Consider the following 20,860-nt stretch of genomic DNA (forward strand, 5'->3'; position numbering starts at 1 on the left):
CGGGTATTTGAGGAAGCGCATGAGCCACGAAAATTTCGAGGTGGTCATGTACTTGAAGCTGAACAAGGACTAGTGACACTTGCGGACGTATCGAAGGCCATTGAGCGAGCTAAAACCATCAACGACGCAGCGGTAGTGTAGATAACGATAATAGATTGCAATATCTAGCTTGAAGATTGACAGTATTGCAATCATTGATTGTTTTGAAACTGAGCCGGCAATCAATAAACAATCTTTATTTACACACCTCTGGTTCGCCCACAGACGAAAACGAGGTACTTTTGCATCGTACTTAAAAAAAATCTGGATGATGCATGGCTACATTTAGAATCGCAAAATAAAAAAATTAATAAAATAAGTAATTTTACTTCAAAGTATATTTTAAAAGATTGAAATATATTAAATACTTTAGTAGAGGAACCACCGCACAGTCATGCTGCTGGAGAAGCCCGAGGACGTCAAGCACCAGAATTCGTCCGGCACCGGTACGTGCTCTCTATACTACCAAAAGTACTAGTCTAACTGACGACGTGCTCGTAGTGGGGTATCTCTTTGCTGTGTTCTGACCTGCTAAAAAACTAATGCTTCACAGTGTGCGCCATCTATGGTGTGGACGCGCATCCGTCGCTGCTACTTTTTGCAACGGCAGGCGGAGACAACACAGTCAAAATTTGGTCGCTGCAGACACCACCAGAGGGAGGAATTGCCACCTTTGAGCTGCTGGCGACACTGGCGAACCACCAACAGGCCGTCAACTGCGTGCGCTGGGCAGGCCACGGTCGCTATTTGGCCTCAGGGTCTGACGACCAGCTAGTGCTCCTCTACGAGCTACAAGAAGGGAATCCAGCCCCTGTCCCTTTCGGTTTCAATGCAAGGCCCAACAAGCAGAACTGGGTGCGCTGTTCGACGCTCGAGAGACACACGATGGGTAAGAGGAAGCTATGCTGGAGACTGGATAGATGTGGTGCTAATGCTGGTAACTGCTGCTCTTGTGCTGCAGATGTGGCGGACGTTGCCTGGTCGCCGGACGATCGGATGTTGGCGACTTGCAGTATTGACAATACGATTTTGATCTGGGATGTTGGTGTGGGCGCAGTGAGCGAGGTCATGACGCAGCCGCTGCAGACGCTTACGGGACACAATGGGTGGGTTAAGGGCGTTGCCTGGGATCCTGTAGGCAAGGTGTGTCACTATGTAATGTAATATGGTGTTGAGTATATCTGACCGACACTTGTTACAGTATCTTTCGAGTGCTGGAGAGGACAAGACGGTGCGGATGTGGAAAGTGGCTGACTGGCAGCAGTCCGACGTCGTGACGGCACCGTTTGAGGGATGTGCTTCCACTTCACACTTTCGTCGTCTTTCGTGGTCTCCTGATGGCTCGGTCCTCTGTGCTACTCACGCGTTCAGCTCCAAGAAAAACATCGCCTCTCTGCTTAACCGCGGGTCCTGGACAAACGATCTGAACTTTGTGGGTCATCAGGGTGTTGTGACTAGTGCGCGATTCAATCCTAAATTACTGGGTGCGGTGACTAAGGGCCATGCACATACCGTCACGTTCTAATGATTTTATTGTTATAATGTTGCTCGGCAGAAACAAGGGCAGATCCGAAGAAGGAATTTGCATGTTGTGCTGTGGGTGGCGAAGACGCAACTGTGAGCATTTGGCTGGCACATCTAGCACGCCCATTGGCGGTGATAAAGGATTGCTTTGACTCGTCAGTCACAGACCTGGCGTGGTCTAGCTCCCAGTCACTTCTCCTCGCGTGCTCGCTCGATGGATCTATTTGTTGCTTTCAGTTCGCAGGTGACGAGATCGGCACCCCCATCTCGGATGCGCAGCAGAGTAAGCTCATGCAGGCAAAGGTACGTATGTTGCAACGGTATTTTGTGTCATCTCGACTCTAAACACCCACTTTCATACGCTTGGCATAAAGTACGGATCTCGAGCTGGTATTACGCTTACATCGAGTCTTGTAGAGAATCCTATCCAACTTCAGGTACGTTCGTCTAATCTTGAGTCGTTGATGTGGGACGAGGTGGCACATTCAATCGAATAATCTGTGTGATTAGCTTGAAGAAAAGTCAGCGACTTCACCACCGTTAGCTGTCGGTCAGAGCTCTGGAACAAGTGCTGCTGCGGTTGTGACCCACACAACAAACACGCTCATTCCAAAGAAGAAGAAAAAACTTGGTGCGCAAGTACCGACTGCACAGCACAACAAAATATCAGCTGGAACAACTACGAACTGTAACAAGCGGCTTGCTCCGGCATTCCTTCAAACTGACGCGCAGTCTTCAGCCAAGAATCCAGCTTCATCGCATTACAATATTCGCAATATCTTGGGGCCGACAATCGCGTCACCGACGGCATCGAATGCAACACTCTTGGACTCGCGCATGACGTCGACAAGTGGTGGAAAAGAGGTTATCGTTGTGCCCAACACAAACAATTCGGCGAAGCTTCAGCCAAACTCTACGCCGAGTCGTAGCGAGATGGCAGGACCCTCCCTCAATGAAAAGCCCACGGCGCCGAAGACAAACGTTACTCAGTTTAAACCGTCCAAAATGGAAGTGAAGAAATACGCGGTCGATGGAAGTTCTCTGAAGAGAAAACGAGAAGGCAAGCGCTCTCCAGCTCACACCAGTTCTGTGGTTGCGAAGTCGAAGGAAATTGTGGCACGGCCTTCGAAGCTACTGAACGAAAGGTTAGCTAAATGCTATAAGGTTCAGAATTGGTGCAGGTATTAACTTGCGCGCATTGTGCTTTACAGCAGTGCTGGTGTGGCCCGAGGGGGTCAGCTGCTTCCTGATTTCCCATTCAGACTACAGTTCGTCCTAGAAATCGAGACAAGCGCACAATCCAGTAGTTCAAACTCCCCCTTGAACAGCAGAGCAGGAAGTGGCTTGGTATCTTCTAAAGCGGTGGTAGAAGTTATTGTTCACAACCTGAAGAATTGTCAGCCGGAAGAAATAATAGGTGAGTGCAGCAATTGTAATCTATCCAGCTAATGATCTCTAATTTTGACAATTGACAATGCAAAACAGAGCTTGGCCCAGTTTATTCAACTATTAAATGCTCCGAGGGAAGCGAAGTCAAGTGGATCGACCGCATTCCTGGTCGAATCGTGTGTGCAGTGGGAAATGCAAGCTATTGTGCAATTGGTGTACATAACGGAGACCTTCTCGTTCTCAACAGTAGCGGACGGCGACTATTACCTGTGATTGGTATGTATACCAGCTTTTGTTTGTGATCACTCAGATAGGTACGTGTACTAACGTTCGCCACGTTGTTCAACACCAGCTTTGGGCAGTGCCATCTCAGTAATGGAGTGCAGCGCAAGCGAGTCGCCCTATCTATTGGTAATCCTGGCCACAGGTGATCTCAAAATCTGGAATCTAGCGGATCGCAAGCTTATACTATCAAGCTCCGTTGAGGCAATTGCAAATGTAAGTTAGCCTCCTTTAATTTTGTTACTTCTTAATAAGGAAAAGTTGTACCTGATTTTTACCATGTGCTGTGTCGGAAGATCATGCCAGAAGACCATCGCAAGTTGACACTTCTCCGGTGTCAAGTGACAACCAGAGGAATGCCGCTTATCACGTTTGCCGAGTCCAACTTGGAAACGAAAGGCAATTCCAGCTTGCTTTCATACACATTTGACGCTGGCATGTCGTCATGGTACGGGCTTTGCAATGAAGAGTTTTACCTTTTTTTTGTAGTAAATTTGATCTCTAAATCATGCTTTGATGTAGGATGCGAGTGGCGGACGATAGCTTCGTCTTCTCGGACTTTGCGTCTACTCTACCTACAGACGCCGTCACAGTTAAAAGTGTTCCTGTACATTATTATATGATCCGGCTTGGCCAGTTAGTTATCTATTAACTTACCTCTGCGATTTGCATCGGTAGATTGGGCCATTACGACGACTCCAAAACGCGTCTGGCTACAGCCGAACAAAGAGAGGAATTACTTCAGCAATGCTTTCGGGTATGTCGGACCCGCTGATGCAGCGCAACGTGACACGCTCGCATCTCGAACACCAGGTTGCTGCCGCAATTGTCCTGAAAAGTTCAGCTGAGTATCGTTATTGGTACGTCCAGGTTCTTGCACAGTCGATTAAAACCTATTGCTGATACTTTCTGAAATAATTTATAGGATACAGGCATACGCTAGGTTCCTCACGCATGACGAGGATGTAATTCGCCTTGACGACCTCTGCGCTGAAATGATTGGCCCCTTTCACGCGTAAGTCTGTGGTCAATATAGAAACCTTTCTCGCGACACTAAGCCCACGTGTTGTATTCTGTAGGTCATCGTTGCCGATTACAACGGAGGCTAAGAACTTGGATGAAAGTGGCGAGTGGGAGTCGATGATCCTGGTACGTTTTTGTTAGCAACGGCCAAAATCGCCATTGTGCCCCAAAAACTAATTCAGCGCGGTTTTAAATTCAGGACTTGGTAAAACGGGACGTGTTGAAGTTACACATCCTGCCCACAATCGCAGCGAATCGCGCGTTGCAGCGTGTCGTGACCAAGTACCAACTCATGCTGAGCGAGATTGAAGCTCGTGAGAAGACCGAAGAAGACGAGGACGATCTTTAGCAACGGCGACTTGGGTGTTTGGTAGGAGCTGCACTAGAGAGACTCATCGGATAGCATTGTAATAGCTTGCTTGCTCCTTATCCCAGAAGTTTCTTCGTCCTTGTGTGTTCAGTGACGACTAGCGGCATCATGAAGGGGTACATCCCCAACGGCTGAATTAATGCCTGAAATAGAAGCGATTTCGTCTGCATACGTCGAGTCCATGATGCAGTGGCGGCGCACTCGTCTCGGTGCTGCAAGAGGTAGGGATGACCTGGGCAATTCTGAATCCGCGCCTTACTGAGTGCGTCTGTGCTTGCCTCCACCAACTCCTTTAGTCATGGCAAGTAAAGCGGTCTTGTACACGACTATCGCTGCAGTACATCGGTAATATTATCACAGCCCTTAGAAATAAGATATTGTTCTTCTGAAATCAACAGCGAAAATAAATAATTGGAGAAAAATAAGCCTTCCATTTAAAAAGGTTTTTAAGACGAAAACAAATTGGGAAAGACCATGTGAAAACAATTTATTGAAAGTGATATCTGGCATCTCAAGAATAAATAATTTATTGAACAATATTGTTTTGAAATTCCAATACAATGATTAATTCACCTGCCGGTCCGACCCGAGTCTGGTCCAGACACCGCCGTGTCTATGGTTGAAGCGAGTCAGCCATAGGGCGCAGTCGCCGTGCGTCTAGGAGCCGATATCGTACGGTGCATGGGCGCAGAACCAAATTTGCGCTGAAATCGATGCACACGCTCGTTTCCGTGTTGTGGCTTGGATTCTGGAGTCTGATGCGGTGGTCGTGAATGACATTATTGGTATCGGTTGCCGCTGGTGGCAAAATGCTTGCGATAATAGGGTCTTACGACGACTTACAGATGCTGATGGGCTCACCTACCAGTGTTGGCACTGTGGCCTTTATATTTCGGCCAATCGCTGGCCGAAACGTGGTTTCGCCAGGGAGTTTCGGCCATTCGGCCACGGAAAGGCCAAATGAGTTTCGGCCAAATCGCCCCCAGCCTCACATAAAGTTTAGACTCTGATCAGAGAGAGAGAGAGCAATAACTACGTCGTTATCATGGCTGGTGGAGGCCGTCCAGCGTGTCGGGAGGCCAGACACTTCACACACCTCAAAGAACTCGGTGAGGCAGGAGGGGGCTACTCGTTTCGGGAGTGCAGCTTCTGCAGAGCTGCGTTCAATAACAACGTAACCATTACCTCGCCGAAGGCGATCATTGGCAGAGCGCGCAACTATGTCAATCACCTAGCCAAATGCGAGTATTATCAGGCCGCTCAGCTGGGACCAGCATCTACAAGCTCATCACCAGCACCGGAAACGCCGCCGAGAGCACAAAACCGGAGTCCCACGTCATCCTTAGAAGCAACACCTGCGCCCATTAGACAGCCATTGTGCTCAGGAACAGGTACGCTGCAAACGCCTGTACGAAGCAGCTCAAGGATCGCAGTCCAATCACGTGCACGCCGCACTCTGGCTCTTGAAAAGCGCCTGCGGCTGAGCCCAAACCGGCCACATTCAAGTCACAAGCGACGCAAGCCAACATCGACCAAGAAGTTGAAGAAGCAGCGGCGAAAGTTTACCAAGGGAGAGGTCAAGAAGCTTGAATGTTTGCTCATTGAGCTACACGCTGATAATCATCTTCCCGACCGTTTCATCGAGCAATCGTCAACGCTGCGATTCTTGGAGCTGCTATGTCCAGGAATAATGGACTATCTTCCTTCTCGTCGAACCTTAAGTAACCGCATTTTGAAAGAACACGCTAAGCGCTGCAAATTGATGGACACAGATGAGCTGAGGGCAGTGGAGGAAAGAACACAAGACTGGGTTAATCTACTCTCCGATGTCTGGCAGAATATTTCAAAGGATCATTTGTTAGGCTGCCAGCTCGCGCTATTTGGGGTACTTCTTACTTACGCTCTTTTGCCCGCTGGCGATAGACATCACGGGATTGCTATTGCTGAGCAATTGGAGCAAGTGATACTTCAAGCGCAGCAAGAGAAGTGGAAGGTAGGAGCGTTTATTACCGACAATGCGGGGCAGTGTGGTCGTGCACGTCGTATATTGTCGCTACGGTGGCCTCAAATTGTTTTTCTCTTCTGCTTCGCACATGCAGTGAATAATCTCGTCAAAGCGGTTCTGCGATCTTTGTTTTGTGGTGTTGCTGCCAAAGCTGCAACTGTCGTCAATACCTTGAACGCCTCCTCGTCAAAATGGTTGCCACGCGCGAGAAAGGTGATGAAGAAATTTTACGGAAAGCCTCTAGGGCTGAGAACATTGTGTGAAACAAGATGGAATTCAATGCAAGGGTGTTTCGCGTCGCTATTACGTGTACAGTCGGCGCTTCAAATCTTTCATCGTCAGTACAAGAGAGCAAGTGATACCTCGTCGCAGCTTCATGTTCTTGGAGATCCGGCGTTCTGGGATGAGCTCAGAGAAGCAGAGGCGGTTATTGCACCGCTATCGCTCGCTTCGTATCGCCTTCAAAGAGACGAAAACACCGTCGGAGACGTAGTTCGCTCATTTGGCGATATCTACAAGGGATTTCAGCAGCACCTTGCTCATCAAGAAAAACTGATCGAGTGCGTCGAAGATCGCTGGGAACAGTGCGAGCAACCCTCATTTATGCTTGGGTTTGCTTTGCATTCTGTATACGTGGAGTGTTCGAGAGAGCTACCGGAGGCAGTATCTGGAATCGGCACTCTTGCAAAAATTGCTGTTTATTACTACAGACGGCTCTTTGGCACCGAGGAAATTGGCCAACTCCGACGTGACATGCTCGCATGGACGCAGAGAAGATTCACAATAATGAAGCCAAGTGAGTGTCTTGATTCACCCTGGGAGTACTGGGAAGGCGTTGCGTTGGAAAAGCCAAAGAGCCTGTTGCCGAAGCTCGCTATGCGAGTGCTCTCAGTCGCAGTCAATACTGCCACATGCGAGCGCTTGTTCAGTGAGCTTGGGCTAATTCACACGGCAAAACGCAATCGAATGGCGGCAAGTAAGGCTCTTGACTTTCATATAGTAGCCAAACATGTCCGTCAACGCGCACAAAAAGATGCTGCAGCATTTGAGAATCCCAAGAAGAAGCTACTGATATCTCCAGAAGAAAGGCAAATAATCCTAGATGCAGCAAATTACCCGAGCTTGTTTACCCCGTCACCACAACAGCATGGCGCGGTGAATGCAGCTGAAGATAGCGACAGCGAAGACCCGGGGGACGGTGTTGATGGCGATCCAACTCTGAATCTGTGGGGCGAATTCCTCGATGAAGTTTTTGAAGACGAAGAAATTGGTGCCGGTTACGAGGAAGCAGATCGTACAAGCGTAAACACATGCGTCAAGGACTCAAGGAACATGAGAGAAATAAACGAGGTCGATTCGGACGAATTTGAAGAAATTGCGGAAGCTGTGAATCAACCATTCACCAGTCATAATGATCGATCCTTCCCTCAAGAAGCCGTCAAACTGCGAGGATTTCGTGGACAGAAAGTGAAACTAGCAGAGTTGTTTGGATAAAACGATGATGAAGCAACCAGGTAGCTTAACTGCATCTATTAAAATGTTTATTTGATCATTCAACTGAAAACAATAGTGTCATCAACGAACCTTGCTTCAATGCAGACCACGCAACTCACCAGCATTGTCTCGTGTGTTGACGTTTCAGCTCGTCCTCTCTCGTCCTTCGTGAAGCCAATCGGGACATCTATGCATGTCACCTAATCATCTAAGCCCTTGGCGTTTTCAGTAAATTCCTCACTTGATCAATCTCACTCTTCACCTTCAGGCTCTCCAACACATCCGTCGCTCTCCTCCATCATGTCTTTAGGCTCGGTAGTATGAACGTTATTTTGGCCACCATCAGCGCTCTCGCTAATGCACCTTTGTAACGGCACCTTCAGCACCTTTCCTGTCTAATCGGATCGATAAATTACGAGATCAGCACCTTGCTATTTCTGCTTCGGCACCTTTCCCCTCAAATCGAATAATATATAACCACCACTCACGTAATATATCATGCGATCCAGCCTCCACATCGCACGGTTAAGCTCGGAGTCATTGCCGGTTCAGTTGGCGAAACGACACAGATACACAAAGTCAATAACGCGACGGAGCAAGAGCATCGAGCGAGGTGCCGGAGGACACGCCGCGCAGACCATGCACACTGAAAACGTGAACAGCGAATGCTTGCAGCCGCAGGAAGCTTCTTCAATGCTTCTATGGAGCCGGATTTCAGAGCTTGAGGAGCTTCAGCTCAAGCTGAACAAGATGGAGGATCTTCTCGTGGCGCTGGTGGAGCTTCATGGAGATATTGCGGCAACTGTAGGCGATAATATGAGAGATGCGGTGACGACAGCAACAGAAGGAAAGGAGCTGAATGAATATCGGCTTCTTCCAAAGTACGAACGGGAAGTTGCGCGTTATTCATGATACCAACGCCTTCACATGCCATCTCGTATTCCAGGCCCATCGCATCGGACTCGTCGTCCGATTCACCCGCATCTGAGAGAGAGTCTCGGTCCAAGCTCCACTTCTTCTTGAAGGCTCTTATTGTTGCGCGAAGATCGGCAAATGTTTTGTAGAACTTAGCAGACGGGAGGCTCTGAAGACTGTCAACTAACGGCATAACTTCCGCTCTAACCACGTTGTACTTCTCGCAGTCAGAGAGTACGGTCTCGTCACTGGTCTTACCCTTATTCAGCTTCACAAAAGCAATTTGTTTCTTCGAAGCAAGCATGATACTCGACGCAGGCGTGTGTGATGCATTTCCTGTAATTCTTGTAACCTTTCGTAAATGCCCCATTGTCGACTCTACAAATGGCAATGTTGCCGATGCTTCCTTCATCGACCAACACGCGTGAAGTTGGGCAACTTTAAAAACATTGTCGCTTCTGAAGGTCGTTAGGACACTGCACAGGTGCTTGCAAGGAAGCCGTAACGACGAGAAGAAAATACAATCGCAACTGGGTTGACCAGAAGTCCGCCATGTCACTCGAACACAGCTGCCTTCCGAAGTAGCCATTGTGAAGACGTCCTGACCTCCGTCACTCCAGTCCCAATTCGCACCATTCAGCTTGTAGCTCTCCCATTGCTGTTGCACCTTCCTCAGCGTGTACGGGCTCAGAACTGTAGCGATGCGGTGCAACGCAGCCGGTAGCGGGTCCGTCACAGGAGGGCACACATCAAACAGATTTATCGCCGTCGAAAAATCACGCAAAACACTGAGTTGGTGTTGAATTATCACTCGAACGCATCGGTCGATGCTAGTTTTTTTCCCCAGCCGCTGCTTTGACTGGTTCCACCCAGCCTCCACCCGGTTTGTAGTAGTGTTACCCGCCGAGAAGCATCGTCGACGCCCATAGTTCGCCCACATACTGCTACAGGCTGACCGGTTTCGTGCAAAGTACTCAGCAAACCCTGGCGCAGCCTTCTTTGTTCTCTGTTCGAACAGCTTCAACATGCTCTGGAACTGTTCCTTCGTCGGGACGTAAACCATTTGTTTAAACAATTCTTCGATTTCATCGCGATACTTGGGCAGCACAAAGTACTTCTTGCCGGCAATCATTCTCTTCACATAACGCTGTGCATGAAATTGGCAAAGCAAAATCTAGTAGCACTGTTGTTAGTATTATTTCTATACAAAACAACAGCTCTAAAGAAACTCACCGCCGCCTGCGAAAACACCTCGCGTAACGTAGACCACTCTGTGAAGTCTTTGTCAATGATGAGACTTTCCAATCGACCCCACGATGGACCCTTCGTCTTGAACCACTGAAGCACAGCTAACAGAGACTCCTTTTGTTGATTCAGACACAGGTAATCTAGCACAGATACGCCGCGTCCTGCTGCTACGGTGGCATTAAGAGTACCTGAACAGCACCAAACAAGTATCTCGTAAGCTACAAAAAAACCTGCACCAAGTTGCGCACCTTCGGTAGAAGTTGTGCAACATCAGCACGTACCGACGTAGAAGCCGAGATTTGTACAATTGTGCGTCCAGTCCAGCGACAGCGTATCGCCCCAGCGAGCAAAGATATCACGCTGCGCTTTCGTCTGCATCACAACTCCGATAGTCTGATCGTATTCGCCTTGCAGCAGCACGCATTCATTTCCCTCTGTGGAAGCAAATTCAGACAGCACACCGTTTAAGCGCTTCTCCGCACTGCTGTGCCCGAGACGAGCATTCATGAGGTTACGCACTTGCTGCGTAGAGATTGGAAGACTTATTCCAGCAGCGGTACACGTTACGAATGGCTACTAACAACTGTAAGCAAGATAATAGGACGTACCAGTCGTGTCAGCAACATAGCTGGCTATTTGCTTAGTGTCCGTGTTGGTCTGCCCGAATGCGTCCAGCATGGACAACACTGACTCGCTCAACAGGTCCTTGCACTGCTTCAAAGCAGTATAAAGCGTCTCGGTGTTGACATGGTTGTGGCACGTGTTCTACAAATACACAATAACGAGGATTCATATTAGTTTGACATGTACATACGGAATAGTGATATACTGGACAAAAAACAAAAGAAATGATAAAACCAACCTCACTTGTTACTGTAATGGTCCAGTTAGAACTACTTGAAAAGTCACCACTACTAGCACGAATAACAGCGACGCGAAACATTGCTTTGCATGCGCGATATCGTTCCTTCCGCTTAGCCCGTTTTCCAGTCGACCGAGATTTCTGCTTGCAGCCGAGAGTGCAAACATATTTGCGAAACGCGTAGCCAAATGATTCAGGAACCTGGCGCTCTGGGTGATTTATCTTTGACTTATTGTACCCTTTCGTAGTCTGGCAGTCTCTCGTGCGATAGACAACAAGATGTTGCCTTTCAAACTGCTCCCAAAACGAAAAGAAATCCGGCCACGACGCAAAAGTCCTTCCGACAATACTCGGAACAACTGCAAGTGGAACATAAGAAGGATCTAAAGCATTAATAAACGTAAACAGCATTAGCAACAAACTCTCTAGCTTCAGTTCCATTTCACGTATTCCTTACCCGTAGCTTTTGACGCAGATGACGGTTGTGTCGACTCTAACACTTCGCTGTCGTCGCTGGAGTCGTCTGCGTGCTCGAGAGGGGAAGTCCTTCGCTTCTTCTTGAGTGGAGGCATTGGCGGAGGTGGCAGGAGGCTCTGGGAAGCTCCGGCGGCGGGTTGGCGGGAAGCTCTGGCGGCGGTTGGCAGGAAGCTCGCAAATTTTGAACTGAGGGGGATTTTCAGCACCCGGTTCGGTTCCACGGTTACGGTTCGTTTTTAAATTACCGTAATTTAAGTTGCGCAACTTTTTTTTTGAAGGTGCATTAACAGGTTCGCACCATCAGCACTGGGACAGCGCCACTCTCGCCACCAGCTTGAACAGCAGAGTGACAACGTCAGCTTGGCCAACAGCAGCACTGTGACGGAGGCTACAAACGTCGTCTTGGCCAACATCAGCACTGGAGCGGCAACCACGCTCGCCACGATCTTGACCGGCAGCGTTACGACGTCATCGAGCGTCACCTTGGCCTACAGCAGCACTGTGACGGCGACTACGCACTTCATCTTGAACAAACCACTGAAATAGCAACCACGGTCACCGCGACCTTGATCCGCAGTACGTCGGCAAATACGAAAGGTCGGTTTGAGTAGTAGCAGCGCTGGCGGAGACGCACGGCAGGAGCAGTATCAATACGGACAGCAACACGCACGTCATCTTGGACAGCTTCAGCACTGGGTCAACAACCACACTCGCCGCGACCTTGACCGGCAGCATGACAACGAATACGCGCGTAAATTTAAGCAGCAGCAAAACGATGATGGCAACTACGCACGTCTTCTCGGACAGCTGCAGCATTGTGAGGCGGCCATGTTCGCCACGAACTTGGCCTTCATCATGGCGGCGACTACGCATGTGGTCTTAGACAATAGCAGCGACTGCACGTTGTCTTGGTACGTGTAGGCACTAGATGCGGCTTGTGTCTGCACCGGCACACGTCGTGGCCTTCTTCAGAAGATCAGGGGGCTCATTCTTCTTTAAGCGTCTACTATTCAGCAAATGTCATGGCAATTAACAGCTTTTTAAGTAAAACGTATTGTTTTAGTTCTGGCCGTTATTGGCAATAAAAGCCATCCGCCAAGCGATGTCACATTTGACTCCGCGGGCAGCGGGCGGTAACGCATTACCTTTACCAATCAGCAGATGTCGGCTCTCCCAGATTTTCTGACGCAGACAATCCACTTCAGCAGGTTCATTCGCCCCTGGATCCAGCTTGGAAACTAGAGCAAACATTGTGCTCGATATTATTACTTCGTAAGTAATAGTTTCTCTCGGAGCTGCGCATTGTCTTTCGCCTTTTCGGACTTTTTATCGTTGGCCGAAACATAGGGACTTTGTCAACACTGCACCTACGGCTTTCAGTTCCGTTCCGCGACTGAAGCCACCGAGTGCTCACGTGTCGTCGTTCACGTTCTCTCCAATCTAGGTCGGAAATGCCAATGTGCGCTTACAGGCCTAAACGTCCTCTCTAATAACATGTCTTTATCTTTGCTCAGGAGTCTTGAAGGTGGTCCGAAAACTGATTTGTGCTAAGGTTGATCTTCAAGGCGTACGTCGCGTATCCGCCGTGTCTAGGCTTGTAGGACATGACTGGTTTTATTGTAGCTTATCATGGCTTGGCAGGGCTTCGGTCTACACAGCAACCACCTTCAGTCACGCATTGCGCGCTACCAGTCGGAAACAACGTCCCTGTTCACCTCTTGTTCGGAAAGAAGAGCCGCACAACTCACGATCTATCCAAAGCAGATGGACGAGGTCAGTTTGCCGCAAGAACGGCAGCAAGCAGAATCTGAAGCCTCGTCCAATAAACCTAAAAATCCTAGCGCCTTCCTAGGACCGGAGGATGATTTTTCGCTGGCGAGTGAAGTTAACAACCAAGTAGATGAAGAAGCAATGGCCTTCCCTGTTGTACTTCTCGAGACGCAGTTTTCGAAGCGTTTGAGTGGAAACTGGATCAGCTGTCCATATAAGACTCGAGGGGAAATCCACATCACGTATGACGTAGACCACGCACGATACGAAGGGCTTCCAGATGCATGGCGAACGCTAAACCAGCAGTTTGAGTTGCCACTTGAAAAGGTTTTCAAGCGCAGCGTTAATGGGTATAAAGCCAAACAACCGGCTGTATTTGAAATGATGAAGACCTGCTTTCTAGCGCACAACGGAGCTCGTTCGGAAGGCGTGTTTCGCCTGGCACCGGACAAGGAAGAATGCAACGCGATAAAGGATGATATTAATGACGGGTCTTATGAAGATTGCTCCGATGTCCACATCATGGCCTCGCTCATCAAGGTTTGGTATCAATTTTGGGATAGTTGGTAGGATATGGGCTGTTTTTTTATATCTCGTGAACGCGGCAGGGTTGGTTTCGAGAGCTCCCGGCTAGTTTGTTCAACATGCTTCCGGAGCAGCTGATTGCTCGCACTTGCAAACTTGTGGTAACGATAGGAAAAGATGGCCACATGTTGTGGCGCGGCGACTGATGGTGCTCTGATAGTAACTGGAATCCTGAGCCCGTCGTTGTGCTGCAAACACTGACACAGTTGCCACCACTGCATCAAAGTGTTGTGTTGTGGCTACTAGACCTGCTGAATGAAGTTGTGAAGCACGAGCAGGAGAACAAGATGACCACTAAAAGCATCGGTTTGTCTCTTGTTCGGCTTAAACTGTTTGTGTCTACTTAACCGCTGTTATAACAACAGCAATTGTCATGGTACCTAATCTACTGAGTGTCGAGAACGCCGACGCTGCCGTGGTGATTGCAGTATATCGACAAGCTGCAGATGCTACTACAATGTAGTAACTACATGCACGAATGAGGCGGTCGCGAGACGGACGACGAGGGCTGTGGAGATGTATAGTTCAACAGTCGATGTGCAACATGCGAGTCTGGCAGATTCGGCAGTTATTTTTCTCTTGCTTTCATTTAAAATAATTTAAGAACTGGATAAAGGCATCAAACAGGGCTAGGGTGTTAAAGGAGGGATGATCCGAAACGGAGTTTAATGAACTCGTGATAGTGCTTTAAAGTGTAAGCGCTTCAGAGGTTGACTTGAGCATGACCTAACTATCTATACTCAGAGCCGTGTTGGTGCTCCCTTGATCATGCAGGGCGCTACTTTGGTGATAATGTTGCCGCCGGTGCTGGTGGCTTTCAGGATTTGCGAGAAATGACATCCATCCCTTGTTTCATTTATACAGTGCGTAGTGGGTAATAAAAAGTTCTTTGTTTCGTGCCTTTAAGTTGTTTGGTGCCTCAACATTTAAAGCTTAACGAGTTCTCGTTTGGTGCAACTATCCTTGACCATAATTTAAAGCTCAATGCTTAAAAAATGTGCAAGCAAAAACAATGGAGAACGGGGTGTGGGTACTGTCGATCCATCTATCCAATATTTAAGCGAAGGCTGCTTACACAAGGCAGCCGTACTCAGGGGAGATGTGGCGAAAGATATCGTCCTCGTGACATTCAACTCCACTTGAAGCGATCGATGACGGCTCTTCCCAATTGCAAGTGCTATTATCAATAGCTGATGCAGCCTGCGGAACCACGGCACTTGCTTTCCGCAGGGCTGTTGTCGGCGACGGTTGCAATGGGAAGAAATCGTACGAGACGGCGTCAAGAGAATAGCCACAGGAAGGGTGGTCATTCTCGCCGAATGGGTCCATGGTGGAGGTGCTGAGCTCACCGAAGGGGTCGTACATGGCGTCGAAAATGAAGCCCACCTGAGTGGGAACCATGGACGCTTGGCTGTGTTGATTGAACTGCGCTCGACCGTATTCGGCCGCCGCACTCGTAGCCATGGGGTTACCGAAGAACATTTTGTCACGGTGCAGTGACGAAGCTGAGGATGGCGAGTCCGTGAAGAGGTGCTTGCGTGCTTTGGTCCTGTATACAAAGCGCCCGACGCTCGGCCGCGGACTCTGCGATCCACACGAGTCCTCGTCCGAGTCGTGGTCGTCGGGGGTATTGCTTCCGTCCGCGGTGTCGCCTTGAAAGAAATGGGCAGGCAGAATCTGACCGAAAGGGTCAATGCCGTACGTCTCAGGCGATAAGAGGCGCTTGAGTTGGCTTTGATAGCCTGCGAACTGACGTAGCTGCTTGTCTGAGAGCGGTGGGCCCGAGCCATCCTGGGCCTGATGTTGACATTGCTCCAGCTCCAGTAGCGAGCGCTTGAGGCTGCGTACTTTACGGTAGGGCCAGTGGCGGATGCCGATGGCTCGGCAGCGTTTCTTGAAGGCAGTGGCGCGGACACCAAACTTCTCCGCCGCTACCTTGAGTGGCAGGTGAAAGTGACGACTCAGAGCAGCAAAGTTGCACGTAGCTACGGGAAGTGGCGACGCTGAGTCGTCCGAGGCCACTGGCGAATCGCAAGCCTCGCGCTTCTTGAAGTTGTGGGCTGCCACCTGCATGCGCAGCGACTGCTGTGCCTTGTCGGCCGTGGGTGACTGGAAATTGAGGTGCATCCTTGAGTCAGTAGGCGTGGGCGTGGCCGGCAGCTCCATCTCCATAGGACTAGCGTTGATGACGTTGTGGCGACAATTCATGTGCGCTTCGAGGGCGGCTGCTGGTAAATCTGGAAATGGGAGTTGCTGGCAGCAACGCACCTTGCAAAAACGGAGCTTTTCACGACGGAAACGGCGCGAGATTTCTATCTCAAAACAAAGATCTTTGCCCATCCCCGACGCCCTTTCAGGATTGAAATGTATTAAGAACCTTAAAAAAAACGGGAATGGAGCAATTTATTATTTTCAAGTATTAATACGTAGTATTAGAAACACCTAGAACTGCCCTTTAAGTTCTGTCCTTTTTTCAAGATGAAAATCTATTGATTTCATCAAAGCTAGTTCTTACCTGCTTTTTAATATATTAAGTTCAGTCACACTAATAAATATACCCCTGTCCAAAGCGAACTACAATGTACACAGCTCGCGGTAGGGCTATTCTCATTAACCCCCCTGTTACCGACGTCGTAAGCTATGACGTAATCCAAACTGTAAGTCGTAAGTTATGACTTAAATTTTTCTCATATACATGTAGTAGCTGGCTCAGAAACGGCGACTCGATACTGAAATCAAGTTTTATATGGGGCCCCTGTGATATAAGGTGAGGGAGGTTTCTGCTGCACACACAAAGACAGTACGAGGGAAGGGTTAGTTGCACCTCTCCCGCTGTTGTGGTGAAGTGCTTTCTCAGAAATAAGAGAATGGATCTAACAAGGGGTCACTATCCCGAATTAGTGACAACACCAAGTGGTTAGGGAGGATTTGGATCGCCCGGCATGGATCCACGTTTCTCGGAGTGGATTGGCCAAGATAAAGTGGCATCCGGTATGGGCCGACGATGGATCTGGTATAGATAACGTATGGGAAGGCAGGATCCACCAAGGGAAGACTCGGATCCACCCTCACCTGAGCTCACTTAAGGGATATGGGATATACCATGTACAGGTGGATCAAGTGGGGAGGGATCCAATGAAGGAAGGATGGTAGGTGTCATCTGAAGGTGGATCTGGTGTCAACGACTAACGAGAAGGCAAGCTCCACCACGCTATGTCCCAGATCCCACACTTCCGAGCCCGGATCCAAGGGGGTGAGGATCCCACACGGAGTGACTTGGATCCAGGATATGGGGATGTTGGATGCAACGAATCGCGAACTTTCGTGGAGTGGTGGAGATCGCAGACGGTCGCAAGACGATGTTGGAAGATTGGAGAACTCAGATCCATGAAGAGCGTACACTTGTAGTGAGGTGGATCAAGGTAATGTGGTGTAGGGATTTCCAGATTCGACCATACGCCAACCTACTTTATGTCAAGAATCGGCTCGGTTTGATAACCCAGAGCTGAGGAGCAAAGGATCACGGTAAGTACTCGGCGATCTGTCCGAATATGCTATCCGAATAGCCGCTGAGCTCAACGGTCGCCGGAACTCAGCTGAAGGGTCGGTAGAGATCCGAAACGACTACATTTCACTCGATATTTGTATGAGAAGCATAGGATTAAATAGGGGGAGCCGAAAGGGCTCCCAGAAGATAACAGAGCAGAATTTTCCTAGTCCAAGACACGTGTACACTTTTCCGGTAAGTCTCTGCATAGGGCTGGATTATGCCTGCCGTCAATACTCGAGAGGCATAGCTTGTAGGGTATTGACTGGTAGCGCCAAGAGATTACGTCGGTCCGGGTAGGACAAAGTCTCGCTACGCGCGAAAGAAAGCCCCGCAAACTCAGCGGGCCGGTACGTCGGATAGCCCGGGTGCCGTAACACTTCTAGCCGAGCAGCCTCTGCGCTCGGTGACCTGTAAAAGCGCTCGCGCGCCGTCGTTCATCCTTTGGTGGAGGGCACAGGGTTGTGAACGAGCTCAGCCGAACCAAACTCGGCGGAGCCTCGGAAGTGATCTGACTTGGTTAGTCGGAACCGAGTGGAAGCGAGCCACTCGTCTGTCCCGGAAGGGCCAGACCGCGAGGGGACCACCCTCTGCGCAGGCCATACAACCGCCGACCTAACTCGGCGATTCGCTGTGGTTTGTGTAAGGAATCCACATCTGACGGTATTTGTGTGTTCTACTACACCACAACTGGTGCCGCGACCCGGGAACAGGAGGGTGTGCTTGTTTTTATAGGTGCCAGCTAACCAAGTTAAGAGGAAGAGAAGAGAAAGAGAAGAGTGAAGATGGTCAAGGGATCAGCAACTCCGAGCGACGGAAGCCCAGCGACGGCTGGAGGATCGCCTCTCGCGGGGTCGGACCCGGCGGATCAACGACTCATCGCCATGACGATGGAGGTGGGACGAACCGTCCAGTTCGACGAGGATGGCCAAGACCAGGAGAGCGAGAACGGAGATGCAAGTGAAGGAGAGTATGAAGAGAAGGCCGAGACCGCTGAGCTCGGAGAAACGATGACTACCGCCGAGCTACTTGGCGAGGTGGAAGAGTTGACGCTGCAGGTGGGACGCATGGGAGCTCCACGTCCTGTCGAGCGCAACTTATCCGCCGAGCTCGACGAAGGTGCGGACGATGGAGAAGATGAAGAAGAACATGGCGTTGCTCAAGGGGACCGTCCGCCCCTTATTCCGAAAGCGACGAGGAACGCCGATACGCCGAGCGCCAATAAAGTGTTGGCTCGACTCGGCAAGGAGATGAGAACGAGATCGGAATGGATGATGATGTTCGCGCCTGAAGCGATGGCGCAGGCGAAGTGGCCGATGTTGGGTCCTGAGCTAGCTCAACCGGTGCGTGCAGCCAACATAAATCAGTTGGTGGAAGAAACTGTGCTGCTGTTGAAGGCGATGGGCTATCGGTGCAACAGCCGACCGAACAGCCTCATCCTGTCCGACTGGAGTCTGACCCGTGGTGGAGCTGAGCTCTGGCAATGGAGGAAGAAGTTGAGAGTGGCGTTTGGATTGGAGAAGGCCCCTGGTGGAACGAAGAAGATGTACAGCCGAGTAGCGAGTTCAAGCCACTCGGCGAAGACCCAAGCAAGATTCCTTTGCCGAAGACCCCGGAGACGAAGAGACGTGAAGTGTTCCGCGCTACGCAAGGGACTCCGTACTTTGAAGACTCCCACATGCTGACTCCAATGAAGCTAAACCCGACTCAGCGAGCGCCGAGTCGTGGACAGCGGAATGTTGGTCGCTACCGTGAATTGTATGACGCTGCAGACGAGACTGAAGCTTACGAGGAGGATGAAGAAGACGACGACGCCTTCGACGTGAGAGGTAACCGTCAAGAAACCGTGAAGGACTACATCCGAAACTTGAGCTTGGACGCGGCTGAAGAGGACTCGACGCAGTACCTAGAAGTCCGAACCCACGCCTCGCTCGACAAAATCGCCGAGTTCGAAGGAAAGCGCTACCGCTCTGACGCGTCGCTCCAGTGGCTCAAGCGTTTAATCTACGAGATGAAGAGCACCAGGATGCCCCAAAGTGCCTGGTGCGAACCTTTCTCGCTATGCTTGGGACGCGCGGCGAAGAGTTGGCACAGGCAGCTGCCGAAGAAGACTCAGCGACGTTGGAAACTAATCAGCGAGGCGTTCCTGGATTATTATTGCTCACAGTTCGACCAATCCGCCCGCACTCGTTACTACTCGGCGAGACGTAAAGTCAACGAACCGATCTGCGACTTCCTGATCCGACTCAACGGGTATGCTCGGACAGCCAAGATCCAGTACGAGAAGGGTGGCGCCGACGCGGCTGACCATGTCGAACACTTCTTGCTGCACTGTGGTGATGACGATGTGATGGATTTGATGTACCCCTTGCAGTTGGAAGACATCAGTAAGGTGGAACAGATAATCAATCGTCGGATCCTCGGCGAGAAGCGCAAGAAGCAACGCGACCGACTCGTGATCGCACGAGGCCAAGACGACAAGCGGAGGGACCAAAGCCGCCGAGATGATCGCCGAGATAGACGTCGAAATGAGAAGCGCAGTCGCAAGGAAGAAAACCGCGACCGCCGAGTCACTGTCGTTGACGCTGACTCTGACGGGGAGGAACTCATCGAGATGAATCCGCCGCGTCCGTACAACTCCGAAGACGAATGGGATGATGAGGACCAGTCCGGAGGACACGACTCAGCGGAAGACGACGACTACATAGACGCCGGCGTTTCCAATGATAAGGGAAATGCACCGGACCGCCGAGAGAACTCGGCGGGAGACCAGAATGGCTCGAATCGAAGTTGGGGAAACTCAGCGAACCGACCTCCGCGACCATACAACCAACGAGAACAGTCGAACCGTGGAGATGGATCACGCGACAACTCACAGCGTGGACCTTGTGCAGCTTGTGGAAGAACGGGGCACTCGGCTCACTACTGGCGACGACGCTGCAAATTCTACAGACAAGTCCATGAAGGCGGCCAGTGCGAGCTGTTTCGTCAATATGAGAAGCTGGCTGCGTTCGTAAAAAACTCTGTCGACAAGTCGCAAGTGCCAGAAGACCTGCAAAACCTTTACGCGCCGAGTGATTTAAAATCGGCGGCCCGCCAACACTGACTGGGTTGGAATATGCCGGGCTGCCACAGTCAGCTGAACCTGCAGTTGAGGCGAACTTCTTGTTTGCCTTCGTAGGCGAAGCAGGACGGCCCGAGGGAAGAAGCGGGGATGGCAATTGGATGTGTGAAATCGACGGAATTGAACGTGAGCTCGGTGAGTTAGATGATAACCACCGAGCGATTGCAAGTGTAACTCGGCAGTCAGACCAGACTGTGCATCGTACC

The 20,860-nt window shown here is 50.2% G+C and overlaps 4 protein-coding genes across 4 annotated transcripts; 3 read left to right on the top strand and 1 right to left on the bottom strand.

The window, feature by feature from the left end:
- Positions 1-433: 433 nt before the first annotated feature.
- On the top strand, positions 434-4,606 carry PITG_16801 (uncharacterized protein; the record flags this gene model as incomplete). Its single annotated transcript, XM_002897073.1, has 13 exons — positions 434-485; positions 593-928; positions 1,001-1,182; positions 1,241-1,523; positions 1,595-1,866; positions 2,074-2,708; positions 2,775-2,797; positions 3,049-3,228; positions 3,305-3,450; positions 3,913-4,094; positions 4,160-4,249; positions 4,314-4,383; positions 4,457-4,606. 13 exons carry the CDS (start codon positions 434-436, stop codon positions 4,604-4,606), a joined length of 2,601 nt encoding a protein of 866 aa, XP_002897119.1.
- A 2,305-nt stretch (positions 4,607-6,911) lies between these two features.
- Positions 6,912-7,704, top strand: PITG_16802 (uncharacterized protein; the record flags this gene model as incomplete). The annotated part of the gene is made up of 2 exons (XM_002897074.1): positions 6,912-7,529; positions 7,636-7,704. The coding sequence occupies 2 exons, from the start codon at positions 6,912-6,914 to the stop codon at positions 7,702-7,704; spliced, it is 687 nt and encodes a 228-aa protein (XP_002897120.1).
- Positions 7,705-13,779: 6,075 nt separating this feature from the next.
- Positions 13,780-14,446, top strand: PITG_16803 (uncharacterized protein; the record flags this gene model as incomplete). Its single annotated transcript, XM_002897075.1, has 4 exons — positions 13,780-13,938; positions 14,007-14,084; positions 14,160-14,289; positions 14,349-14,446. The coding sequence occupies 4 exons, from the start codon at positions 13,780-13,782 to the stop codon at positions 14,444-14,446; spliced, it is 465 nt and encodes a 154-aa protein (XP_002897121.1).
- Positions 14,447-15,054: 608 nt separating this feature from the next.
- On the bottom strand, positions 15,055-16,323 carry PITG_16804 (uncharacterized protein; the record flags this gene model as incomplete). The annotated part of the gene is made up of 1 exon (XM_002897076.1): positions 15,055-16,323. One exon carries the CDS (start codon positions 16,321-16,323, stop codon positions 15,055-15,057), a length of 1,269 nt encoding a protein of 422 aa, XP_002897122.1.
- Between the last annotated feature and the right edge of the window lie 4,537 nt (positions 16,324-20,860).

Source organism: Phytophthora infestans, genomic scaffold (assembly GCF_000142945.1).
Source record: "Phytophthora infestans T30-4 supercont1.49 genomic scaffold, whole genome shotgun sequence".
Classification (NCBI taxonomy): domain Eukaryota; phylum Oomycota; class Peronosporomycetes; order Peronosporales; family Peronosporaceae; genus Phytophthora; species Phytophthora infestans.